At 35.8% G+C, this 23244-nt stretch overlaps 1 protein-coding gene across 1 annotated transcript in view; it reads left to right on the top strand.

Moving 5' to 3' along the window:
- The window catches only part of LOC128658546 (dynein axonemal heavy chain 11-like), a 1692686-nt gene that overhangs the window by 632681 nt on the left and 1036761 nt on the right, over nt 1-23244 (top strand). Inside the window, 3 exon segments of the mRNA XM_053712841.1 lie at nt 9267-9425; nt 9512-9634; nt 11548-11670. Coding sequence (XP_053568816.1) covers nt 9267-9425; nt 9512-9634; nt 11548-11670 — 405 coding nt within the window.

The raw sequence follows: 23244 nt of genomic DNA, 5'->3' as shown, positions 1-23244 counted from the left end.
GGCTCAATGTACTAAGCAGCCTATGCAGTTTTCAGCCATTACGGGGTAGGTCTGCACATGTGATCTTCCTTTGTGCAATGTAAGAATCGTTGGTCACCAGACTGCTGCTTCCTTCCCACTCTGCCACCGCTCGGTTGGCCAATATAAATCACCCCGAACATGTTCATTTGGGGTGATTAAGTCATCAAGTGAGTGTGTCAACATGCAGTCAACACGAAGCCTGGCAGACAGGTTACTTAATTGAGAACCATTTCCTCACCCGCGTAAGTACATGCGGCCCTAAAAATGTGTGTATTAATCCGTTTTTAAAGGATAAAGCTGATGAAGCTGTTTCATTGTTTTCAATAGAGTGGAAAAAATGGATAGTCCAGAGCACTCAGTTCTTTACTATATAGTGTTTGATACTGTATAAATCAACAGTGAGGCTGGGTAGGAGCTGGTTATTAATAAAACTTAGCTTTTAATTAAGGTATAGTTAAAAAATCAAGAGACACTACTAATGTGTATATAAAAACAAGTCAAATTGTTAATAAACAAATAGGAAAGCAAACCTGCACAGGTATATACCATATAGTGTGCAATACAAATATCCAAGGGATTGCCTGGCAGGGAAGCACCCAAAAATGCTCACGGATTGCAGAGCTTGCTTTGAAAGCCCTTACTTGCCTAACGTGTGCTTGCTAATTTTGGGTCATTTCTTTATTAGGATGCCTTTGTGCACTAGTACATATTCATAGGACATGTAATTTTAGACTCCCTGCAGGGACTCTGACAGGCTTTGCACCGATCCAGTATTGCACAAGTATTAGGTAATTGTGTTTGAGGTCAATCCTTTTTTTATATTAGCAATCTGTGCAATCCGTGAGCATTTTTGGGTGCTTCCCTGCCAGACAATCCCTTGGATATTTGTATTGCACACTATATGGTATATACCTGGGCAGGTTTTCTTTCCTATTTGTTTATTAACAATTTGACTTGTTTTTATATACACATTAGTAGTGTCTCTTGATTTTTTAACTATACCTTAATTAAAAGCTAAGTTTTATTAATAACCAGCTCCTACCCAGCCTCACTGTTGATTTATACAGTATCAAACACTATATAGTAAAGAACTGAGTGCTCTGGACTATCCATTTTTTCTTCTCTTTCTTTGATATATATCACAGGATAGTGAGCACCCCCCATACTATTAAGATATATGGGATTGATTCCCTGCAATACATAGGCTTAAAAATTACGTTTGTCTATGTATGATTATTTGAATAATTTGGGGCCATATTAGTAAATTATACTAATCTCCTTTGCCTACTTTATACACTTTTCAATAGAGTGACAGTGACTTTTCTCCATTTTTTCTGAGGCATTTAAATAACTGTACAAAAACAGAATTACTGTATTTTTCAAAATAAGGTAGTTTACAATACAAAATCAATTATTATTATTATAATCAGTTATACAGCAAACAGATTCTGCAGTGCTATAAACATAGGTGTGGTATACAAGGTAACAATTATAGGGATCAACTGGGTAGAGGGCCCTGCCGAGAGTTGCACTGTTGTAGTCAGCTCTTATGAAGGTGATCTGCAAACAGCTGTGCTCATAGGCTTACATCCTAAGGGGTTCAAGGGGATAGCAAAGGAGGAGAGGAACTGGGGTTAGGAATTATATTTCATGCCTTTTATGTTAAATTAAAATCAGTTATATTTGAAAGTACAATAAAGAAGTATTTAAATTGAATGCACATTTACTGCGGCTTTCAGTTTTCACAATAACACTTTACAGTTTTGATTAATTGTTTTTAAAAAAGTAAAAAAAGAAAATATTAGGGCCTAGATTACAAGAAGAGCGCAAAACTTTCCCAACTGTGATCACAGTTCCCTTCTTAGCACGACCCCAGACCTTCACCATGCCTTTAATCTTTAGCTTAGTGCAGCCCCTATCACACTTGGGTAAGACCCCAGTGCCCTGACAATAAAATATAAACCAGATAAAATATTAGAGTAAATTTATACCTGACTGCAGTTTTTCTTACATTCTCAGATATTTATGCAAAGTATTAAATTTTTTTCTAAGTTAGCAAGTTAATATAAATAATTCATTGGTTGTAAATATGGCTGTAAGCGTTCAGTTTCAATAAAAAAAATTGAATTACTAGACTGTATGATTTTTGGCCTTAATAGGCAAAATATTTTGGAAATAGTATTCATTATTGCATCATCTGTTTCTTTTATTTAGTAGCTCCAATAAACGGTTTAAAGAAGTGGCACTTAATTAAGTGAAGGAATCCACTCATATTATACTACTTATGCTAAGAGTGCTTAATTACCTAAGATTTGTTAGCAGCTTTTGAAATTCAATGTGAAATGCAAGAAATATACAATCAGTATTACCTTTATGCATCAGAAGAAGATTTCTTGCAAATCCATCAGTTATGAAAAAGTAAAAATATGTTTATTGACTTGAAATACAATAAAATAGATTACAGTGATCATTTTAGATGCCAGGGGATTTATTAAATTATGAATTTGTGATCATCATCATACTGTAGATTTGACTAAAGGTACATTATACTCAAAATTGAGGAGCAATATGTGAAAATATGTTTTGTATAAATAAAAATAAGTAAAAGATTCCTCACTTGGGGCCCAATTCTCTAGAGCTCTCTGGTCTGGCAGGATTATCTATGAAGTCTTATCTGTACTGCGACATCCCTCAAATAATTTTAGAAAGGTAAATGTTAACTTGAGAGCGGTTTATCTCGCCATGAGAGACACCTGCAATGAAAGGCTAAAAAAAGAAGAAGTTTTGATTGATTTCTTTTCATACCAGCAAGCTTTTCAGAATTAAGTCCTTGCTGATAAGGACAACTGCCCCTGCAAGTTTGCTGAGAAAACTTTGATGTATTCATTACAGTTTTTTTTTGTTTGTTTTTTAAAAAAAACAATAACTAAAATACATTTTGAAATGCTCTCTTATACATGATAAAAAAATAAGATATGCTCTCTTATAGATGATCAAAGAATAGGAAAAGCTCTCTTATAGATGATCAAAGAATAGGAAAAGCTCTCTTATAGATGATCAAAGAATAAGAAATGTTCTCTTATAGATTATCAAAAAATAAGAAATGCTCTCTTATAGATGATCAACAAATAGGAAAAGCTCTCTTATAGATGATCAAAGAATAAGAAATGTTCTCTTATAGATGATCAAAAAATAAGAAATGCTCTCTTATAGATGATTAATGAATAGGAAAAGCTCTCTTATAGATGATCAAAGAATAAGAAATGTTCTCTTATAGATGATCAATGAATAGGAAAAGCTCTCTTATAGATGATCAAAGAATAAGAAATGTTCTCTTATAGATGATCAAAAAAATAAGAAATGCTCTCTTATAGATGATCAATGAATAGGAAAAGCTCTCTTATAGATGATCAAAGAATAAGAAATGTTCTCTTATAGATGATCAAAAAATAAGAAATGCTCTCTTATAGATGATCAATGAATAGGAAAAGCTCTCTTATAGATGATCAAAAAATAAGAAATGCTCTCTTATAGATGATCAATGAATAGGAAAAGCTCTCTTATAGATGATCAAAAAATAAGAAATGCTCTCTTATAGATGATCAATGAATAGGAAAAGCTCTCTTATAGATGATCAAAAAATAAGAAATGCTCTCTTATAGATGATCAATGAATAGGAAAAGCTCTCTTATAGTTGATCAAAAAATAAGAAATGCTCTCTTATAGATGATCAATGAATAGGAAAGGCTCTCTTATAGATGATCAAAGAATAAGAAATGTTCTCTTATAGATTATCAAAGGCCATGATGTCCACTTAAATGATACTTAAATATACTACAAGATAACTTAAATATGTATATTTTATACATATCTTGCTAAACATATTAGTGTCACTAATGATTGTTACCCATTTTAGTCCACCAGATGTTGGCAAAATCTTTTAATTTAACTTCTCTTTTTTTATTTTCTATGGCATTCTAATTCATTAGAGCTTTGCTTTTTTTAATTAGTTCCATCTTCCAAATTCAAAATATAATCTAAACTTTGATTTCCTTAATTTGTATTGGATACTGTATAAGAAGCATGTTTTAGTTTTATTTTTGTAAGGTCATTGGTTCAGTATTTAGTATAATGCCATGATTAGTTAAAAAAAAAGGCTTTTTGACTTTAACCAACAATTTGTTATATTCAATTAAAGGGACAGTCTACTCCAGAATTTGTGTTGTTTAAAAAGATAGACAATCCCTTTATTAGCCATTCCCCAGTTTTGAATAACCAACACAGTTATATTAATATACTTTTTACCTCTATGATTAACTTTTATCTAAGTCTCTGCAGACTGCCCCCTTATTTCAGTTCTTTTGACAGACTTGGGGCAAGATTATATATGCAGCGTCGCAATAATCCAAATAAATCTATTAACCCCTAATCCGCCAAACCCCCACAATGCAAATAATTAATTAAATTACTAAACCCCCAAACCTAACACCCCCTAAATTATCCCCAATTACCTAAATTAAAAAAATATTAAGTTACAGTTAAAATAAAAAGCTAACATTACTTAAAAATAAAAAAATAAAAATTAAATTGATCTAAAATTACCAAAAATAAAAGTCTAACATTGCAGAAAATAATAAACAAAATTATCCAAAATAAAAACACCCCCTAAACTAATGCTAAATTACCAATAATGACCTTTTGTAGGGCATTACCCTAAGTTAAACAGCTCTTTAACCTTAAAAAATACTAAATCCCACCTCTAACAGTTAAACCCTCCAAATTAAAAAAATCTAACACTAAAAAATCCTAAACTACCCATTGCCCCTAAAGGGGCATTTGTATGGGCATTGCCCTTAAAAGGGCATTCAGTTCTTGTACTGCCCTTAAAAGGGCATTCAGCACAGTGCCCAATAAATCCTTAATATAACACCCCCCAAAAAACAACAACACTTACTTTAACCCCCAAATAGGTACTCACCGTTCCTGAAGTCTGGCGGGGAAGGTCCTGTTCCAGGCGGTGAAGTATTCTTTCAAGCGGCCGTCATCTTCTTCCAAGCGGGGACTTACTTCCTTCTTCATACAGGACCAAGCCAGCGTGGAGCAGGAACGGCGTCCGCAGAGCAATGGAGCGTGGAGGATCCTCTTCGTACGATCGCCGCCGTACACTGAATAGTGAATTCAAGGTATGTGTTTAAATATGGCTTCCCTTTCATTCCTATTGACTGATTTGATTCTTCAAATTCAAAGCAGCCAATAGGATAAAAGCTACTGAAATCCTATTGGCTGATTTGAACAGCCAATAGGATTTCAGTAGCTCACATCCTATTGGCTGAGTTGAATTTGAAGAATCAAATCAGCCAATAGGAATGCAAGGGATGCCATATTTAAATGCGTACCTTGAATTCACTATTCAGTGTACGGCAGCGATTGTACGAAGAGGATCATCAACACTCCATGGCTCCGCAGTTGCCGATCCTGCTCTGCGCTCATCTCCGCTTCACGTCGGCTTGGTCTTGGATGAAGAAGGAAGTGGTCCCCGCTTGGAAGAAGATGTCGGCTACTTGGAAGAAGACTTCACCACCTGGAACAGGACCTTCTCCGCCGGACTTCAGGAATGGTGAGTACCTATTTGGGGGTTAGAGTTATGATTTTTTTTTTTGGGGGGGGGAGGATTAGATTAGGTATCTAGTGGGCACTCTTAAAAGAGCTGAATGCCCTTTTAAGGACAGTAAAAGAGTTGAATGCACTTTTAAGGGCAATGCCCATACAAATGCCCCTTTAGGGGCAATGGGCAGTTTAGGATTTCTTAGTGTTAGGTTTTTTATTTTGGGGGGTTTTTAGGTGGTGAGTTTTACTGTTAGAGGGGGACTTAGTATTTTTTTTACGTAAAAGAGCTGTTTGGGGGTCTTTTTTATTGTCATAGGGATTAGGTTTAAATTTTTTATTTTGGATAATTTTGTTTATTATTTTCTGTAATGTTAGACTTTTTTATTTTTGGTAATTTTTGGTATTTAATTTTTTTTTTTTTTAAGTAATGTTAGCTTTTTCAGTTTAATTGTAATTTAGTATTTTTTAATTTATGTAATTGTGGTTAATTTAGGCGGTGTTAGGTTAGGTGGTTTAGTAATTTAATTAGTTATTTGCGTTGTGGGGGTTTGGTGGATTAGGGGTTAATAGATTTATTAGGATTATTGTGTTTTGTGGGTTTGGTGGATTAGGAGTTAATAGTTGTATTGGGTTTATTGCGTTGTGGGTTAATGGTGGATTAGGGGTTAATTGTTTTATTAGGTTTGTAACAATGTGGGTTAATGGCGGATTAGGGGTTAATTGTGATGTGGTTAATGGCGGATTTGGGTTTAATACATTTATTAGGTTTGTTGTGATGTGAGTGAATGGTAGATTAAGGGTTAATAGTTTAATTAGGCAAATTGCGTTGTGGGGGTTGTCGGTTTGGGGTTAATACATTTATTATAAGTTGTGATGTGTGGGGATTGCGGATATAGGGGTTTTTACATGTCAGGTTTATTTTGGGGAGGTGGGTTAGACTTTTACAGGAGATTTGATATTTTTTCTTAATTTTTTAGGCGCCGGCTGTTTCTAAAGTGCTGTAAATAACTGGCGACTCCAGAAATTTGTATTTACGCACATTTCTGGACATCGCTAGTTTATCCGACTTATGGCACTTTATGAAGTGCCTGCGGTGTTTATGTGATACCCCAATCGGAGAGGCGAAATTACGGGCGGTGCGGGTTTCAGCAGTTACGCTGAAGCCTGCACCATATATCTAATCTTGCCTTTGCATTTTAGCCAGTCAGTGCACTCTCATAACTAATTCCACGGGCGTGAGTACAATGTTATCTATATGTCACACATTAACTAATGTCCTCTAGCTGTGAAAAACTGTCAAATGCATTCAGATAAGAGGCAGCCTTCAAGGGCTTAGAAATTAGTATATGAGCAAACCTAGGTTTACCTTTCAACTAAGAATGCCAATAGAACAAAGCAAATTTGATGATAAAAGTAAATTGGAAAGTTGCTTAAAATGACATGCCCTTTCTGAATCATGAAAGTTTAATTTTGACTACACTGTCCCTTAAGCAATTTTGTATAATTTTTATTTTAGAAATGTATATTGTAATTGTAATTAATATATTTAAATATACACACATTTAATCACAAATAGAAATTAACATTTTGATTGTCATAGTAAAAAAGGTGTGATTTGAGCTATATTTATAACTTTTTATTAAACCAGGGAATTATTGTGCTCATCAACTATTGACTAAGGGGCATATTTATCAATCTCCGTATGGATAATTTTGTCCAGTCCATTTGGAGTTTTGCATGGAATGTGTCAGATTTGGCTTTTTTTTCTCCACTTTTTTGTGCCATACCAATACAAACAAAAGAAATAAAAATGACAATGCCTAAACATTTGTAATTGCAACAATTTTCTGTGCAAAGTGGTTCATTATCTGACAGAAATGCAGGGGTGCCAATAATTTTGGCCATGAATGTATTTGTTTCTAGGTACTCAGATATTTCCTATTTTGGCTATTTGGATTTGTGTGTCTCGTGGTTTGACTAGGGTTTTTCTTGAGAAATTCCCCTTTTTCCCTTCCCTCATAAGGTATTTTGACCCTTGTTTAGACTATGTTTTACTTGAGACATTACTCTGACATTGGGGTCTATATATCAAGCTCTGAGTGGAGCTTGATGCCCCGTGTTTCTGGTGAGCCTTCAGGCTCGCCAGAAACACAAGTTATGAAGCAGCGGTCTAAAGACCGCTGCTCCATAGCCTGTCTGCCTGCTATGAGGCAGCGGATAGACATCGCCGGAAATCAACCCGATCCAATACGATCAGGTTGATTGACACCCCCTGGGTTACTGGTGGCCGATTGGCTGCGAATCTGCAGGGGGCGGCATTGCACCAGCAGTGCACAGGAACTGCTGGTGCAATGATAAATGCTGTCGGTATTTATCGATGTGTGGCGGACATGATATGCAATATCGGATCATGTCCGCTCGCACATTAATAAATAGGCCCCAAAATGTAAACCATTTTACAATGGCTCTTCTAATGTTTTAGAATAGATCCTTTTAGAAAAGAGTCTAAAGGCATTACTCTTGCACAAAAAAAAAAATGAAATCAACATTAAGCCATGGAAAATTTAACAACATAGGTTTAAGCTTACATTAGTGCACCATGTAATACAACCTGAATATGATAAGATATGATCAAGATATTAATGCATCTTATGGTAAATTAAAAATAATAGAAGTTCTCTGCTGTTCATAGTGTAACACATCTGCATGCTTATCTAAATGTTTAGAGGTAACACCGGTGCAAGCCATTTTAAGACATTATCCCCTATAAATGAATATCTCCATTTTTACCATGGCTTTGGTTGAGCCCTGTCTGGAATATATTGACCAGCACATACCATTAATGAAATGAATGTTTGTCTCTTTTGGTGCCTCTCTGTATGTCACTGTTTGCTTAGACACGTGAATCTAGTGAAGAAGCACTTAAATTAATTTTTGCTGGGTAAAAGAGTGACCTCAGTATACATAGTGTTGTAATGAAATAGAATATGTATGTGGTTATGTATATGTTGATCTCAAAATCTTTATCAATAACATTCTACTACAATATCTCAGAAGGTATTGTGCTTGCAAATAACACATACTAATTGTCATTTTTATTCCAAAACTATTTAAGTCATATATACAGGGCTGGAAAACTAGTCCACTAGTTCTGGACGAAATTGCAGTAAAGAAAAAGTCATTTTTTCCTATCTTTAACGTTAGGTGGACTAGTAACTTTTGTCCACTGACTAGTAGACTATAGAGACATATTTACATAAATTGCCATTTTTTACCTGGCTTTGCCAGAGCACTGGTTAAAATTAATGAGTTTCATGGCTATATGCAGTTGCCATTCCACCACTTGTTGACCATTTTAATTGGGAGACTTTTAGTCATATTGGTTCCTTGTGGTTGTTAAACTAATTTACAGATCATGCATTATTATACATGAGATAAATGGTCAGAAATACTGATATAACTGATACACATTTTGAGAAAGAAGTATTAGATTTTGAGCATTTTATGTGTTTTTTTTAGAACTTTTCTTTTTCTTTATTTTCTGATAAACACCACCCAATTTAATTAGACAGCTTTGCATTGTAATATGATGTTAATTTCATGGCACAAGGTTTGAGTTGTCAGTTTTTTTTCCACAGGAAATGAAGACTTTAGACAAACAGATAAGAATGTGGAATGTCTACCTAGGTTTGGAATCAACTGTGAAAAACTTATTAACTTCACTGAGAGCTGTAAATGAACTTCAGAACCCTGCAGTGAGGAATAGACACTGGCAACAACTAATGAGCAAAACTGGGGTATTTTCTTGTACAGTTATTCAGTGTAAATATACTAGATGGTTTCATTCGGCTGCCTATTTCTGATATTTTATTTTTTCTTGAAGGTAAGGTTTGTCATGAATGAAGATACAGTCCTAGGAGACCTGTTATGCCTTCAGTTACATCGAGTGGAGGATGAAGTTAAGAATATTGTTGACAAAGCTGTGAAAGAAATGGCAATTGAAAAAGTTAGTGTAATCTGGTACAATGACTTCTGTGGGTGTGCTTGCATATAATTTACTAAGGAATAAAAAACATCAGATTATGTTGCTATCTAGAAAATGTCTGAAAATATATTTAAACATTATTACAATAGGAAAATATAAATACGCTACAAAAAAGATTCCTAACCCATGAAACTGTCCTACATAATATTTAAATTGATCTTTTTGTTAGTAGGGCATATAAAACTTTTTGTTACATAGAAAATACTCTATTTTCCTATATTTTGGAATACTTTTTTGTAATGAGAAACCTTCTCTTCTACCCTACTCTAGTGACTTCTTGAGTTCTTTCATTATTCACAAGTTGTTTTTTTTTATTAAAACCATGAGTAGGGCTAGGAGTTTTTCTTCTTTTCTGTAATATATTTAAACAAGTGACCATTTGTACATCTCCTACTTACTTATATAAGATGTCCCTCTTTATCTACTTACAATGACATAATGCTAAGGCCCAGGTATACTTGCTCTATCTTTACAAGTCATTATGGAGTTAGGCTATAAAAATAAACAAATTATGTTTGCGAACACTGTCCAAATATCTATTGAATTGTTGCCTTTACTGTTGCTGACATATGTGGAAGGTGACAGGACGTTTTATAAGAGGACAAATACCACCACCTCATATAAATTGGGTTTTTGGGCAGTCTAACTATCCAAACTGGATTAATATTGAAGAGGTAAAAGAAGGCACTGTTGTGACCTGTAATCCGAGTCTTAAATGATGGAATGCTCCAGAACAAATGGAAACGTGGCATCTGATTATTAAAGATCACAAGGCCAGAATGACTGAAAAGTCTTGAAAAGAGATCCATTATTAGAGTTTAGAATGGTTATTTCCATACTTTGATTATTTATTTCATCTCACTTATTTCTGGATCTGAGGCAACCTATTTCTTAAGGTACCATATTCAGCCTATAATTTGAACTGTATTTTTTTTAATTGGCTTAGCAGCACAGGCCAATATCAGGAGCACACTTTGGAGGAATTGGTGAATTACTAATAAAAGAAGAGAGAAGAAATTTTACTCTGTTCTGAAGATCAGTAAATGCAAAACAGATCAGCACAATGGTTTTCTAAGTTCACACTCCTTTACTGTATAGTGCTATGCACAATAGCGGGGTGCTGCATGACGTCTGTTGATTGCAATACTTCTGATATCTGTTCCTTCTCTCTTTTGTTGTCCCATTCTAAGAGTAGAGCTGCCAACAACAGATCATAGATGGTTCCAAAGGAAAGTCTCATGGCAAGATAAGACTTATTTATACTGTTTGTACCATCCTTGCATATATATTAGAATACAAATATAAGGATCTGAATACCATTGATAAAGCTGATTTAAATAAGAGTATATAGTTAAAGTAATGTAAGACACTTGACTGCTTGCAGTGATCTGTAACATATATCCAGCACTTGAACTATTATTAGGTTCCTGGGTAAATTTCCAACTGGGGATTGACCTATATCTGCCTTGACACAATGCTTAACCATTTCATTGGAGGAGGCAATCTCAACTAAAAAGCATATGTATAAACAGCATGTAGAAAATTTTGTGAAGTAATTGTTTCCTCCAGCTATGCAACGCTTGCCGAATTGCCATTATTATTAGAATCAAACTTAAATTGTATTTCTGTCTATCCTTACTCAAGAGTAATCCCTTGTGTGACAAATTCATGAATATTTGGCAATTAAATTGTTACTACAATATTAGGGAAAATGTTATTTTTATAGTTATCTTGCATACATCTGAAAAATATTTGTTATTGGAATGCATTCAGAGGCATTTTTCCTGTGAAGTCTTCATACACCACTACCTTGATAATCTTGAAATTCATTGCTACTGTATGATGAACAAAGTATCTACATTGTTACATTTCAGATTCTTGCAGAGATGGGCCATACTTGGAGCACTATGGAGTTTTTATATGAGAAGCATCATCCCACCGGGACTCCACTATTAAAGTCAGATGAGCATCTGATTGAGACCCTGGAAGACAATCAGGTAACAAGAAATAATTTCCTGTAAAAATACAAGACACAATCACCTAGATTACAAGTTTTGTGCTAAACAGGTTGCGAAACTAACGCCAAAGAATTTGCGTTATTGCACTCGCCATAGCGCTGCCATTACGAGTTACTGAAAAGCCTCCTTGTGCTGTGTTATGGTGCATACTGCACAAAAGCCAAGGGCTAAGTTTACATGCTTATGCACACTTTCCCCCATAAACATAAATGGGGAGACAGTGTTAGAAAAACAACTAACACCTGCAATCGCGGAATGGAGTTTGCCGTAACGCAACCCCAATGATTTCAATCGGGAAAAGAAAGTTACATTTAAACCTAACACCCTAACTTTAACCCCTAGTCTAAACACCCCTAGTACGCCGCTCCCCGACATCCTCGACATGAAATAAAGGTATTAGCCCCTATACCGCTGCTCCCCGACATCGCTGACACTAATAAAAATTATTAACCCCTATTCTGCCGCTCCCCGACATTGCTGACACTAATAAAAGTTATTAACCCCTAAACCGCCAGCCCCCAACATCGCAAAGCACTAAATTAAACTATTAACCCCTAAACCTAAGACCCCCTAACTTTAAATGAAAATTACAATATAACTATCTTAAAATAAATAAAAACTTAACTGTAAAATTAAAAAAAAAACTAAGTTTAAACCATAAATTAACCTAACATAACTATTCTAATAAAATAAAAAATAAACTACCAATTAAAAAAATCTAAATTACAAATTTAAAAAAACCTAACACTACAAAAATTAAAAAAATCTAAAATTACAAAAAATAATAAACACTAAATTACAAAAAATGAAAAACTCTAAGATTACAACAATAATAAACGAAATTATCAAAAATAAAAACAATTACACCTAATCTAATAGCCCTATAAAAATAAAAAATCCCCCCAAAATAAAAACACCCCCTAACCTACAATAAACTTCCAATAGCCCTTAAAAGGGCCTTTTGTAGGGCATGACTAAGCCCCCCCTAAAAGTAACTCCCCCCAACAAACCCCCTAAAATAAAAAACCCTAACTCTAAAAAGTGCTAAGCTACCCATTGCCCCTAAAGGGGCATTTGTATGGGCATTGCCCTTAAAAGGGTATTCAGCTCTTTTACTGCCCTTAAAAGGGCATTAAACTATTTTACAATTGCCCAAAGCCCTAATGTAAAAAAAAAAAAAAACATCCCCCAAAAAAACTAACACTAACCCCATAAGATTTACTCATGGTTCCTGAAGTCTGGACATCCATCTTCATCCAGGTGGAGACACCTTAATCCATCTCAGGGACGTCTTCTATCTTCATTCCGGAGGCGTGGAGCGGAGCTATCCTGGACGGCGAAGACATCCTGTGTGGAGCGTCCTCTTCATACGGTCACCACCATACACTAAAGTTGAATGCAAGGTAGCCATTTCAAAATGGCGTACCTTGCATTCCTATTGGCTGATTTGTTTCTTCAAATTCAAATCAGCCAATAGGATGAGAGTTACTGAAATCCTATTGGCTGTTCAAAACAGCCAATAGGATTTCACTAGCTCTCATCCTTTTGGCTGTTTTGAACAACCAATAGGATTTCAGAAGCTCTCATCCTATTGGCTGATTTGAATTTGAAGAATCAAATCAGCCAATAGGAGTGCAAGGTACGCCATTTTGAAACAGCTACCTTGTATTCAACTTCTGTGTACGGCGCTGACCGTATGAAAAGGATGCTCCGTGCAGGATGTTTTCGTCGTCCAGGATAGGTTCGTGACACGACGCTGAGATGAAGATAGAAGACGTCCCTGAGATGGATGTAGGTGTTGTCGCCTGGATGAAGACTTCTCGCCGCCTGGATGAAGATGTATGTCCAGACTTCAGGAACCGTGAGTAGATTTTATTGGGTTAGTGTTAGTTTTTTTAATTTTGTTGAGTAGGTTTTTTTTTTAGATTAGGGCTTTGGGCAATTGTAAAAGAGTTGAATGCCCTTTTAAAGGCAGTAAAAGAGCTGAATGCCCTTTTAAGGGCAATGCCCATACAAATGCCTCTTTAGGGACAATGGGTAGCTTAGGAATTTTTAGAGTTAGGTTTTTTTATTTTGGGGGGTTGGTTGGGTGGGTTTACTTTTAGGGGGGAATAAGTAATTTTTAAGGTCAAAGAGCTCTTTAACTTAGGGAAATGCCCTACAAAAGGCCCTTTTAAGTGCTATTGGTAGGTTATTGTAGGTTAGGGGGTGTTTTTATTTTGGGGGGGCTTTTTTATTTTTATAGGGCTATTAGATTAGGTGAAATTGTTTTTATTTTTGATAATTTTGTTTATTATTTTTTGTAATCTTAGAGTTTTTTATTTTTCATAATTTATTGTTCATTATTTTTTGTTATTTTAGATTTTTTAAATCTTTTCGTAGTGTTCGGTTTTTAAAATTTTTAATTTAGGTTTTTAATTGGTAGTATTTTTTTATTTTATTAGAATAGTTATGTTAGGTTAATTTAAAGTTTAAACTTAGTTTTTTTTATTTCACAGGTAAGTTTTTATTTTTTTAAAGATAGTTATATTGCAATTTTAATTTAAAGTTAGGGCGATTTTAAATTTAGGGGTTAGTAGTTTAATTTAGTGTTTTGAGATGTGTGGGGCTGGTGGTTTAGGGGTTAATAGGTTTAGTTTAGTAGTTATGATGTGGGGGGCTGGAGGTTTAGGGGTTAATACTTTATTATAGTGTTGGCGATATGGGGAGCCAGCAGTTTAGGAGTTAATAGGTTTATTTAGGTGTCGGGGAGCAGTGGATTAGGGGTTAATAACTTTTATTAGTGTCTGCAATGTTGGGGCGGCTGTTTAGGAGTTAATAGGTTTATTTAATAGTTGCGATGTGGGTGTGAGGCAGAATAGGGGTTAATAAGTTCCATATAGTGTTTGCGATGCGGGAGGGTGGCGGTTTAGGGGTTAATAGGTAGTTTATGGGTGTTAGTGTACTTTGTAACATTTTAGTTATGAGTTTTGTGAAACATTTTTGTTACACAAAATCCATAACTACTGGTCCCAGATGGCGGTACGGATCGTGTCGGTATAGGCTGTAACACAAGCATTTTAGCTGGACTGCACAACCTGTGGCGCTATGGAAAATCCTGCACTCATTTTTTTGCGTGTGGAATGGACGTTGCGTTACAGGCTAAAATGCTTGTGGTATAGCTGTAATGCCGCTACTCGTAATATGCGTTACTGGCCATTCCAGCGTAATGGCCAATTTTTTAGAGTTAAAAGCCATAACGCAAAACTCGTAATCTAGCCGACTGTAAATTGGACTTAAAGATTTGCTTTGATTGCCATATCAGGCTATCAGTAAGTTACAGATAAAATGAAGAAGAGCTTAGTTTAATCCATCAATAAAGAAAACAAGATATACAGTAAAATATAAAGTAATGCAGGTTATAAAATTAAAACTACTATGAACTCACCATTCTGAAGTGTGCTGATACTTACAGCACTCCCAACCACATGCATTTTATGGGATAGTCATGTTTTGGCATCTCTCTCTACTGTTTACCCTCCTGTATCTTTCCTGCCTTATAAATGTGAAATGCAGACTGCCTAGCTTCATCCATAGACATCCTTAAATTGATAGGCCTAGATTTGGAGTTCGGCGGTAAAAGGGCTGCTAACGCTACGCGGGCTTTTTTCTGGCCGCACCATAAATTTAACTCTGGTATCGAGAGTTTAATCAAATGCTGCGTTAGGCTCCAAAAAAGGAGCGTAGAGCATTTTTACCGCAAATGCAACTCTCGATACCAGAGTTGCTTACGGACGCGGCCGGCCTCAAAAACGTGCTCGTGCACGATTCCCCCATAGGAAACAATGGGGCTGTTTGAGCTGAAAAAAAACCTAACACCTGCAAAAAAGCAGCGTTCAGCTCCTAACGCAGCCCCATTGTTTCCTATGGGGAAACACTTCCTACGTCTGCACCTAACACTCTAACATGTACCCCGAGTCTAAACACCCCTAACCTTACACTTATTAACCCCTAATCTGCCGCCCCCGCTATCGCTGACCCCTGCATATTTTTTTAAACCCCTAATCTGCCGCTCCGTAAACCGCCGCAACCTACGTTATCCCTATGTACCCCTAATCTGCTGCCCTAACATCGCCGACCCCTATATTATATTTATTAACCCCTAATCTGCCCCCCTCAACGTCGCCGACACCTGCCTACACTTATTAACCCCTAATCTGCCGAGCGGACCTGAGCGCTACTATAATAAAGTTATTAACCCCTAATCCGCCTCACTAACCCTATCATAAATAGTATTAACCCCTAATCTGCCCTCCCTAACATCGCCGACACCTAACTTCAATTATTAACCCCTAATCTGCCGACCGGAGCTCACCGCTATTCTAATAAATGTATTAACCCCTAAAGCTAAGTCTAACCCTAACACTAACACCCCCCTAAGTTAAATATAATTTTTATCTAACGAAATAAATTAACTCTTATTAAATAAATTATTCCTATTTAAAGCTAAATACTTACCTGTAAAATACATCCTAATATAGCTACAATATAAATTATAATTACATTGTAGCTATTTTAGGATTAATATTTATTTTACAGGCAACTTTGTAATTATTTTAACCAGGTACAATAGCTATTAAATAGTTAAGAACTATTTAATAGTTACCTAGTTAAAATAATAACAAAATTACCTGTAAAATAAGTCCTAACCTAAGATATAATTAAACCTAACACTACCCTATCAATAAAATAATTAAATAAACTACCTACAATTACCTACAATTAACCTAACACTACACTATCAATAAATTAATTAAATACAATTCCTACAAATAAATACAATTAAATAAACTAGCTAAAGTACAAAAAATAAAAAAGATCTAAGTTACAGAAAATAAAAAAATATTTACAAACATAATAAAAATATTACAACAATTTTAAACTAATTACACCTACTCTAAGCCCCCTAATAAAATAACAAAGCCCCCCAAAATAAAAAATTCCCTACCCTATTCTAAATTAAAAAAGTTACAAGCTCTTTTACCTTACCAGCCCTGAACAGGGCCCTTTGCGGGGCATGCCCCAAGAATTTCAGCTCTTTTGCCTGTAAAAGAATAAATACAATACCCCCCCCCAACATTACAACCCACCACCCACATACCCCAAATCTAACCCAAACCCCCCTTAAATAAACCTAACACTAAGCCCCTGAAGATCTTCCTACCTTGTCTTCACCATACCAGGTTCACCGATCCGTCCTGAAGAGCTCCTCCGATGTCCTGATCCAAGCCCAAGCGGGGGCTGAGGAGGTCCATGATCCGGTCAAAGTCTTCATCCAAGCGGGGCAGAAGAGGATCTTCCATCCGATTGAAGTCATCATCCAGGCGGCATCTTCGATCTTCTTCCATCCGGAGCGAAGCGGCAGGATCCTGAAGACATCCAGCGCGGAACATCCATCCGGACCGACGACTGAACGACGAATGACTGTTCCTTTAAGGGACGTCATCCAAGATGGCGTCCCTCGAATTCCGATTGGCTGATAGGATTCTATCAGCCAATCGGAATTAAGGTAGGAATTTTCTGATTGGCTGATGGAATCAGCCAATCAGAATCAAGTTCAATCCGATTGGCTGATCCAATCAGCCAATCAGATTGAGCTCGCATTCTATTGGCTGTTCCGATCAGCAAATAGAATGCGAGCTCAATCTGATTGGCTGATTGGATCAGCCAATCGGATTGAACTTGATTCTGATTGGCTGATTCCATCAGCCAATCAGAAAATTCCTACCTTAATTCCGATTGGCTGATAGAATCCTATCAGCCAATCGGAATTCGAGGGACGCCATCTTGGATGATGTCCCTTAAAGGAACAGTCATTCGTCGTTCAGTCGTCGGTCCGGATGGATGTTCCGCGCTGGATGTCTTCAGGATCCTGCCGCTTCGCTCCGGATGGAAGAAGATTGAAGATGCCGCCTGGATGATGACTTCAATCGGATGGAAGATCCTCTTCTGCCCCGCTTGGATGAAGACTTTGACCGGATCATGGACCTCTTCAGCCCCCGCTTGGGCTTGGATCAGGACATCGGAGGAGCTCTTCAGGACGGATCGGTGAACCTGGTATGGTGAAGACAAGGTAGGAAGATCTTCAGGGGCTTAGTGTTAGGTTTATTTAAGGGGGGTTTGGGTTAGATTAGGGGTATGTGGGTGGTGGGTTGTAATGTTGGGGGGGGGTATTGTATTTATTCTTTTACAGGCAAAAGAGCTGAAATTCTTGGGGCATGCCCCGCAAAGGGCCCTGTTCAGGGCTGGTAAGGTAAAAGAGCTTGTAACTTTTTTAATTTAGAATAGGGTAGGGAATTTTTTATTTTGGGGGGCTTTGTTATTTTATTAGGGGGCTTAGAGTAGGTGTAATTAGTTTAAAATTGTTGTAATATTTTTATTATGTTTGTAAATATTTTTTTATTTTCTGTAACTTAGATCTTTTTTATTTTTTGTACTTTAGCTAGTTTATTTAATTGTATTTATTTGTAGGAATTGTATTTAATTAATTTATTGATAGTGTAGTGTTAGGTTAATTGTAGGTAATTGTAGGTAGTTTATTTAATTATTTTATTGATAGGGTAGTGTTAGGTTTAATTATATCTTAGGTTAGGACTTATTTTACAGGTAATTTTGTTATTATTTTAACTAGGTAACTATTAAATAGTTCTTAACTATTTAATAGCTATTGTACCTGGTTAAAATAATTACAAAGTTGCCTGTAAAATAAATATTAATCCTAAAATAGCTACAATGTAATTATAATTTATATTGTAGCTATATTAGGATTTATTTTACAGGTAAGTATTTAGCTTTAAATAGGAATAATTTATTTAATAAGAGTTAATTTATTTCGTTAGATAAAAATTATATTTAACTTAGGGGGGTGTTAGTGTTAGGGTTAGACTTAGCTTTAGGGGTTAATACATTTATTAGAATAGCGGTGAGCTCCGGTCGGCAGATTAGGGGTTAATAATTGAAGTTAGGTGTCGGCGATGTTAGGGAGGGCAGATTAGGGGTTAATACTATTTATGATAGGGTTAGTGAGGCGGGTTAGGGGTTAATAACTTTATTATAGTAGCGCTCAGGTCCGCTCGGCAGATTAGGGGTTAATAAGTGTAGGCAGGTGTCGGCGACGTTGAGGGGGGCAGATTAGGGGTTAATAAATATAATATAGGGGTCGGCGATGTTAGGGGTAGCAGATTAGGGGTACATAGGGATAACGTAGGTGGCGGCGATTTGCGGTCGGAAGATTAGGGGTTAATTATTTTAAGTAGCTTGCGGCGACGTTGTGGGGGGCAAGTTAGGGGTTAAGAAATATAATATAGGGGTCGGCGGGGTTAGGGGCAGCAGATTAGGGGTACATAAGTATAACGTAGGTGGCGGTCGGCAGATTAGGGGTTAAAAATTTAAATCGAGTGGCGGCGATGTGGGGGGACCTCGGTTTAGGGGTACATAGGTAGTTTATGGGTGTTAGTGTACTTTAGGGTACAGTAGTTAAGAGCTTTATAAACCGGCGTTAGCCAGAAAGCTCTTAACTCCTGCTATTTTCAGGCGGCTGGAATTTTGTCGTTAGAGCTCTAACGCTCACTTCAGAAACGACTCTAAATACCAGCGTTAAAAAGATCCCATTGAAAAGATAGGCTACGCAAATGGCGTAGGGGGATCTGCGGTATGGAAAAGTCGCGGCTGAAAAGTGAGCATTAGACCCTTTAATCACTGACTCCAAATACCAGCGGGCGGCCAAAACCAGCGTTAGGAGCCTCTAACGCTGGTTTTGACGGCTACCGCCGAACTCCAAATCTAGGCCATAGTAAACCCAATTTTTTTTCTTTCATGATTTAGATAGAGCATGCAGTTTTAAGAAACATTCTAATTTACGCCTATTATCAATTTATCTTCGTTCTCTTGGTATCTTTATTTGAAAAGCAGGAATGAAAGCTTAGGAGCCGGTCTATTATAGGTTCAGCAGCTGGGTAGAGCTTGTTGATTGGTGGCTAAAGGTAATCACCAATCAGCAATCGCTAGCTAGAGTGCTAAACCAAAAATGGGCTGGCTCCTAAGCTTTCATTCCTCCTTTTTCAAATAAAGATACAAAGAGAACAAAGAAAAAATTTATAATAGGAGTAAATTAGAAAGTTGCTTAAAATTGCATGCTCTTCAATCCGAATCATAAAAGAAACAAATTGGGTTTAGTATCCCTTTAACTCTGCTCATGATCCAGGTGACTCCACCCATGTCACTGCCCTAGCCAACACTGATCCTACCCCTTTTGGCATGATTAAAGGGTCTCCCTGGCTCAGTCTCAGCCTCCTGGTTTTGGCTATTACCCAAGAAATATTGGGAGGCACGACAAAATGATTGGCCACAACAAGGAGACCATAAACATAATGTTCACTTTTTTTGGAAAATCTTGTAAATAGCAATAAAAACATATAGTGTTACATTATCTAAAATAGTGATGGTCAACTTCCTAACACATGGGAGCAGCAAATCAATATTTCTAGAAGCCCTAAGGGCTGCATATAAATTATTATTATTTTTATGATTATTAAAAATAATAATAATGACAATAACATTTTTCAAATACATTCAGTTGGCACAGGGCTAGATTTCGATAGAGTTGCAGGGTACCCTCTATCTATCGGACTGATTATCGAAACCTTGCCATATCAGACATGGTTTTTCACGCTGACCCTCGCAGGGCTGCTATGGTGGAATTATTGTAAATAAGGGGCAGTCCCTGTGAGTGGTGTGATGGCTTTTATATAAAGTAATGGAGCTTGCTGGAAAGGGACACTTTGCTCAATATAGTGAAGTTAGCAGGGAGCAAGGGAGGCAATACAGATTACATTACACTGCTTTCTGCGTATCACGTCTTACAATTGCTTCTGTATTTTCCTGTTAGAGTTCTAAGTATTTTAAGTGTTTTGAGAAAAACCTGCCACCTTCTATCTGGCGAGAAAAAACTGTGAGATCTGCTGTGTGAAAATCTTTACCGAATTACACTGGGATTTGAGAAACAATTTCATATACGACCTGGGAACTCCCATGTTCAGCCCAATTTTTGCTAAAACAAAAATTAAGTACGAATTTCTATTTTATTTATTTTTTTTGCATCCACTGTGCATATTTTATCGGATTTATTCCTGTGTAATTTACATACAAATTTTCAATTTTTTTTATAAAATACGATTTCTGGTGAACAAAGTTGTTACAATTTTTGATGCACAATTTTTTTCCTGCGTATTTTTATGTGAATGGTTCAATTATTTGTTTTCTATGATTTTTAAATTACGAATTTTATTGTGCACTCCTTCCCATAATGCAATATATACTAGAGTAAAAAATATATATAAAAAGCGCTAGGACTTAAAAAACTTAGGCCTCTCTCAGTTAACCCCCTCCTGGTTAAAAAGTAAGTAATAAAATACAAATGTGAATATGAGAAAGGCGCTAATAAAAGCTATAAATGTTAAAACTAGGAGACATGTGGAATTTCTGATATTATATGTAATTTGGACAAAATAGGGTACTCTGACCAACTCTATAAATAATAGAGATAAATACAAATAATGCTTTCAGATGTGCAATTCTTAAAATAGTCTAATAAATAGTCTAATAAATTTATTTTACAACAGATATTTTCATGTAGGAACAGTGAATACATCCAACTGGGGTCTTTAGGTCACTAATTAAAATCCTAATATAATAACGGATTATCCACAACTTTTATAGTGGCTGGCCACCACTACTACACTAAAGGAAAGAATTTTAACCCGACTAATTTTGAAAAATAAAATTGCCGCCAAGGGTTTGTAGCAGCAAAGTAGTTTAACCGTTGTTTGTTCTCTACATGAACGTTATTCCACAATTGTAAATCCTATCAACTTTGTAGCAGCAAAGCAGTTTAACCACTGTTTGTTCTCTACATGAACGTTATTCTACATTTATAAATCCTATTAACTTTTTCTAAGGCTAATCATAGAAAGTGATCATATTTAGGCTCTCTTAATTTTATGTAAATTTTATGTAAAATTTATCTATTTTTATGTAAACTGTATTGATTGATTGTTACTATAAAAACATTGTATTAATTAATTTTGGTGGGGAATCAGCAGTATCAAATATTCTTTATTTTATTTTTATTCTTTTAGATCGCCTAATACCCTTATAAATCCCATCAAGGGGGTCTTAGTCGTTTTTTTCCAAGGGATTTTTAAGTTTTATATTAGGATTTTAATTAGTGACCTAAAGACCCCAGTTGGACGTATTCACTTTTCCTATATGAAAATATCTCTTATAAAAAGAAATGTATTAGACTATTTATTAGACTATTTTAAGAATTGCACATCTGAAAGCATTATTTGTATTTATCTCTATTATTTATAGAGTTGATCAGAGTACCCTATTTTGTCCAAATTACATCTAATATCAGAAATTCCACGAGTCTTCTAGTTTTAACATTTATAGCTTTTATTTGCGCCTTTCTCATATTCACATTTGCAATATATACTAGCCCAGAGAGCTTTAGCTAAAAGGCCCCTATGTTACTTTCTTTCAGAAGACTCTAGTTGTGGTCACCTTGTTTGCCAGCCCAAGTATACAAAGCACATGTTTAATCCCCTTTTTTCCTGGGGCCATAAAAACTATGGAACACTATGGTATACATTCATAGTTTAGTTGTTTGGGGATCACAAAAAGCAATGCATAAGGCCACTTGTGTCCCATGAGCCTTCAGTTATAAATCCCTGATCTAAAACATTTATATTTTATCTAGATCGTTTGCAATGCAGTGTTTAATTGGTAATATATTATGCATATATCAAATAATTGCTGATGATTATATATTAGCAAAATGATCTATTTAAGTGTTAAATTAACACATAACACATAGACTGTATGAGCTGCATTTCCTTAAAAAATATCCGCTTCAGACTTGATGGTTTTGAAATACACTGCTGACCTCTTTGAATGAATACCATTTGAGCAAGGAAAAAAAGGTGAGTAGGTCTAAATCTTTCTTAAAATATTGTAATTTTATGGAGGTTCTAAGCCCCAGCTGTGAAGCTTGACAACATACATGAAGAGCAGGGGCATTTACTTGAAAGTGCTTGCCTGCAGTGCGTTTTGCTTAAGTATGACCAGCTGCTTTTGCTCCTGTTTAGTTTGAATAAAGAATCAAGAATCAGAGAAAAGTTGCTCCGCTGATGGCTGCGAGCTGAATATGGCCATCAGTTACATTGTGAGTTGCTGTATTGAACAAATGAGTGTGTTTTCTTTTTTAAGCATTTATCATTTTTTTCTTATATTGAGTTTTTGGTGTGCAATTTCTTTCATTTGACCGTTATGTTATTCAGAATTTCTTGTGCACAGAAATGGTCTTCACTGATAACTTAGCAATTCAATGCTTGACATTTAAACAGAAGTACATCCTAAACTTTATTTTACTAAAATATGAAGTGGGATATGGTTGACTCAAAACATTTTTAATGTTTAAATGAAAAAGTTTTTAAAGCTTTTTTGATCTTAGTG

Source organism: Bombina bombina, chromosome 1 (genome assembly GCF_027579735.1).
Source record: "Bombina bombina isolate aBomBom1 chromosome 1, aBomBom1.pri, whole genome shotgun sequence".
Taxonomy (NCBI): Eukaryota; Metazoa; Chordata; class Amphibia; order Anura; family Bombinatoridae; genus Bombina; species Bombina bombina.
The sequence above is the reverse complement of the archived record's forward strand: the minus strand, read 5'-3'. Positions and strand labels throughout refer to the sequence as shown.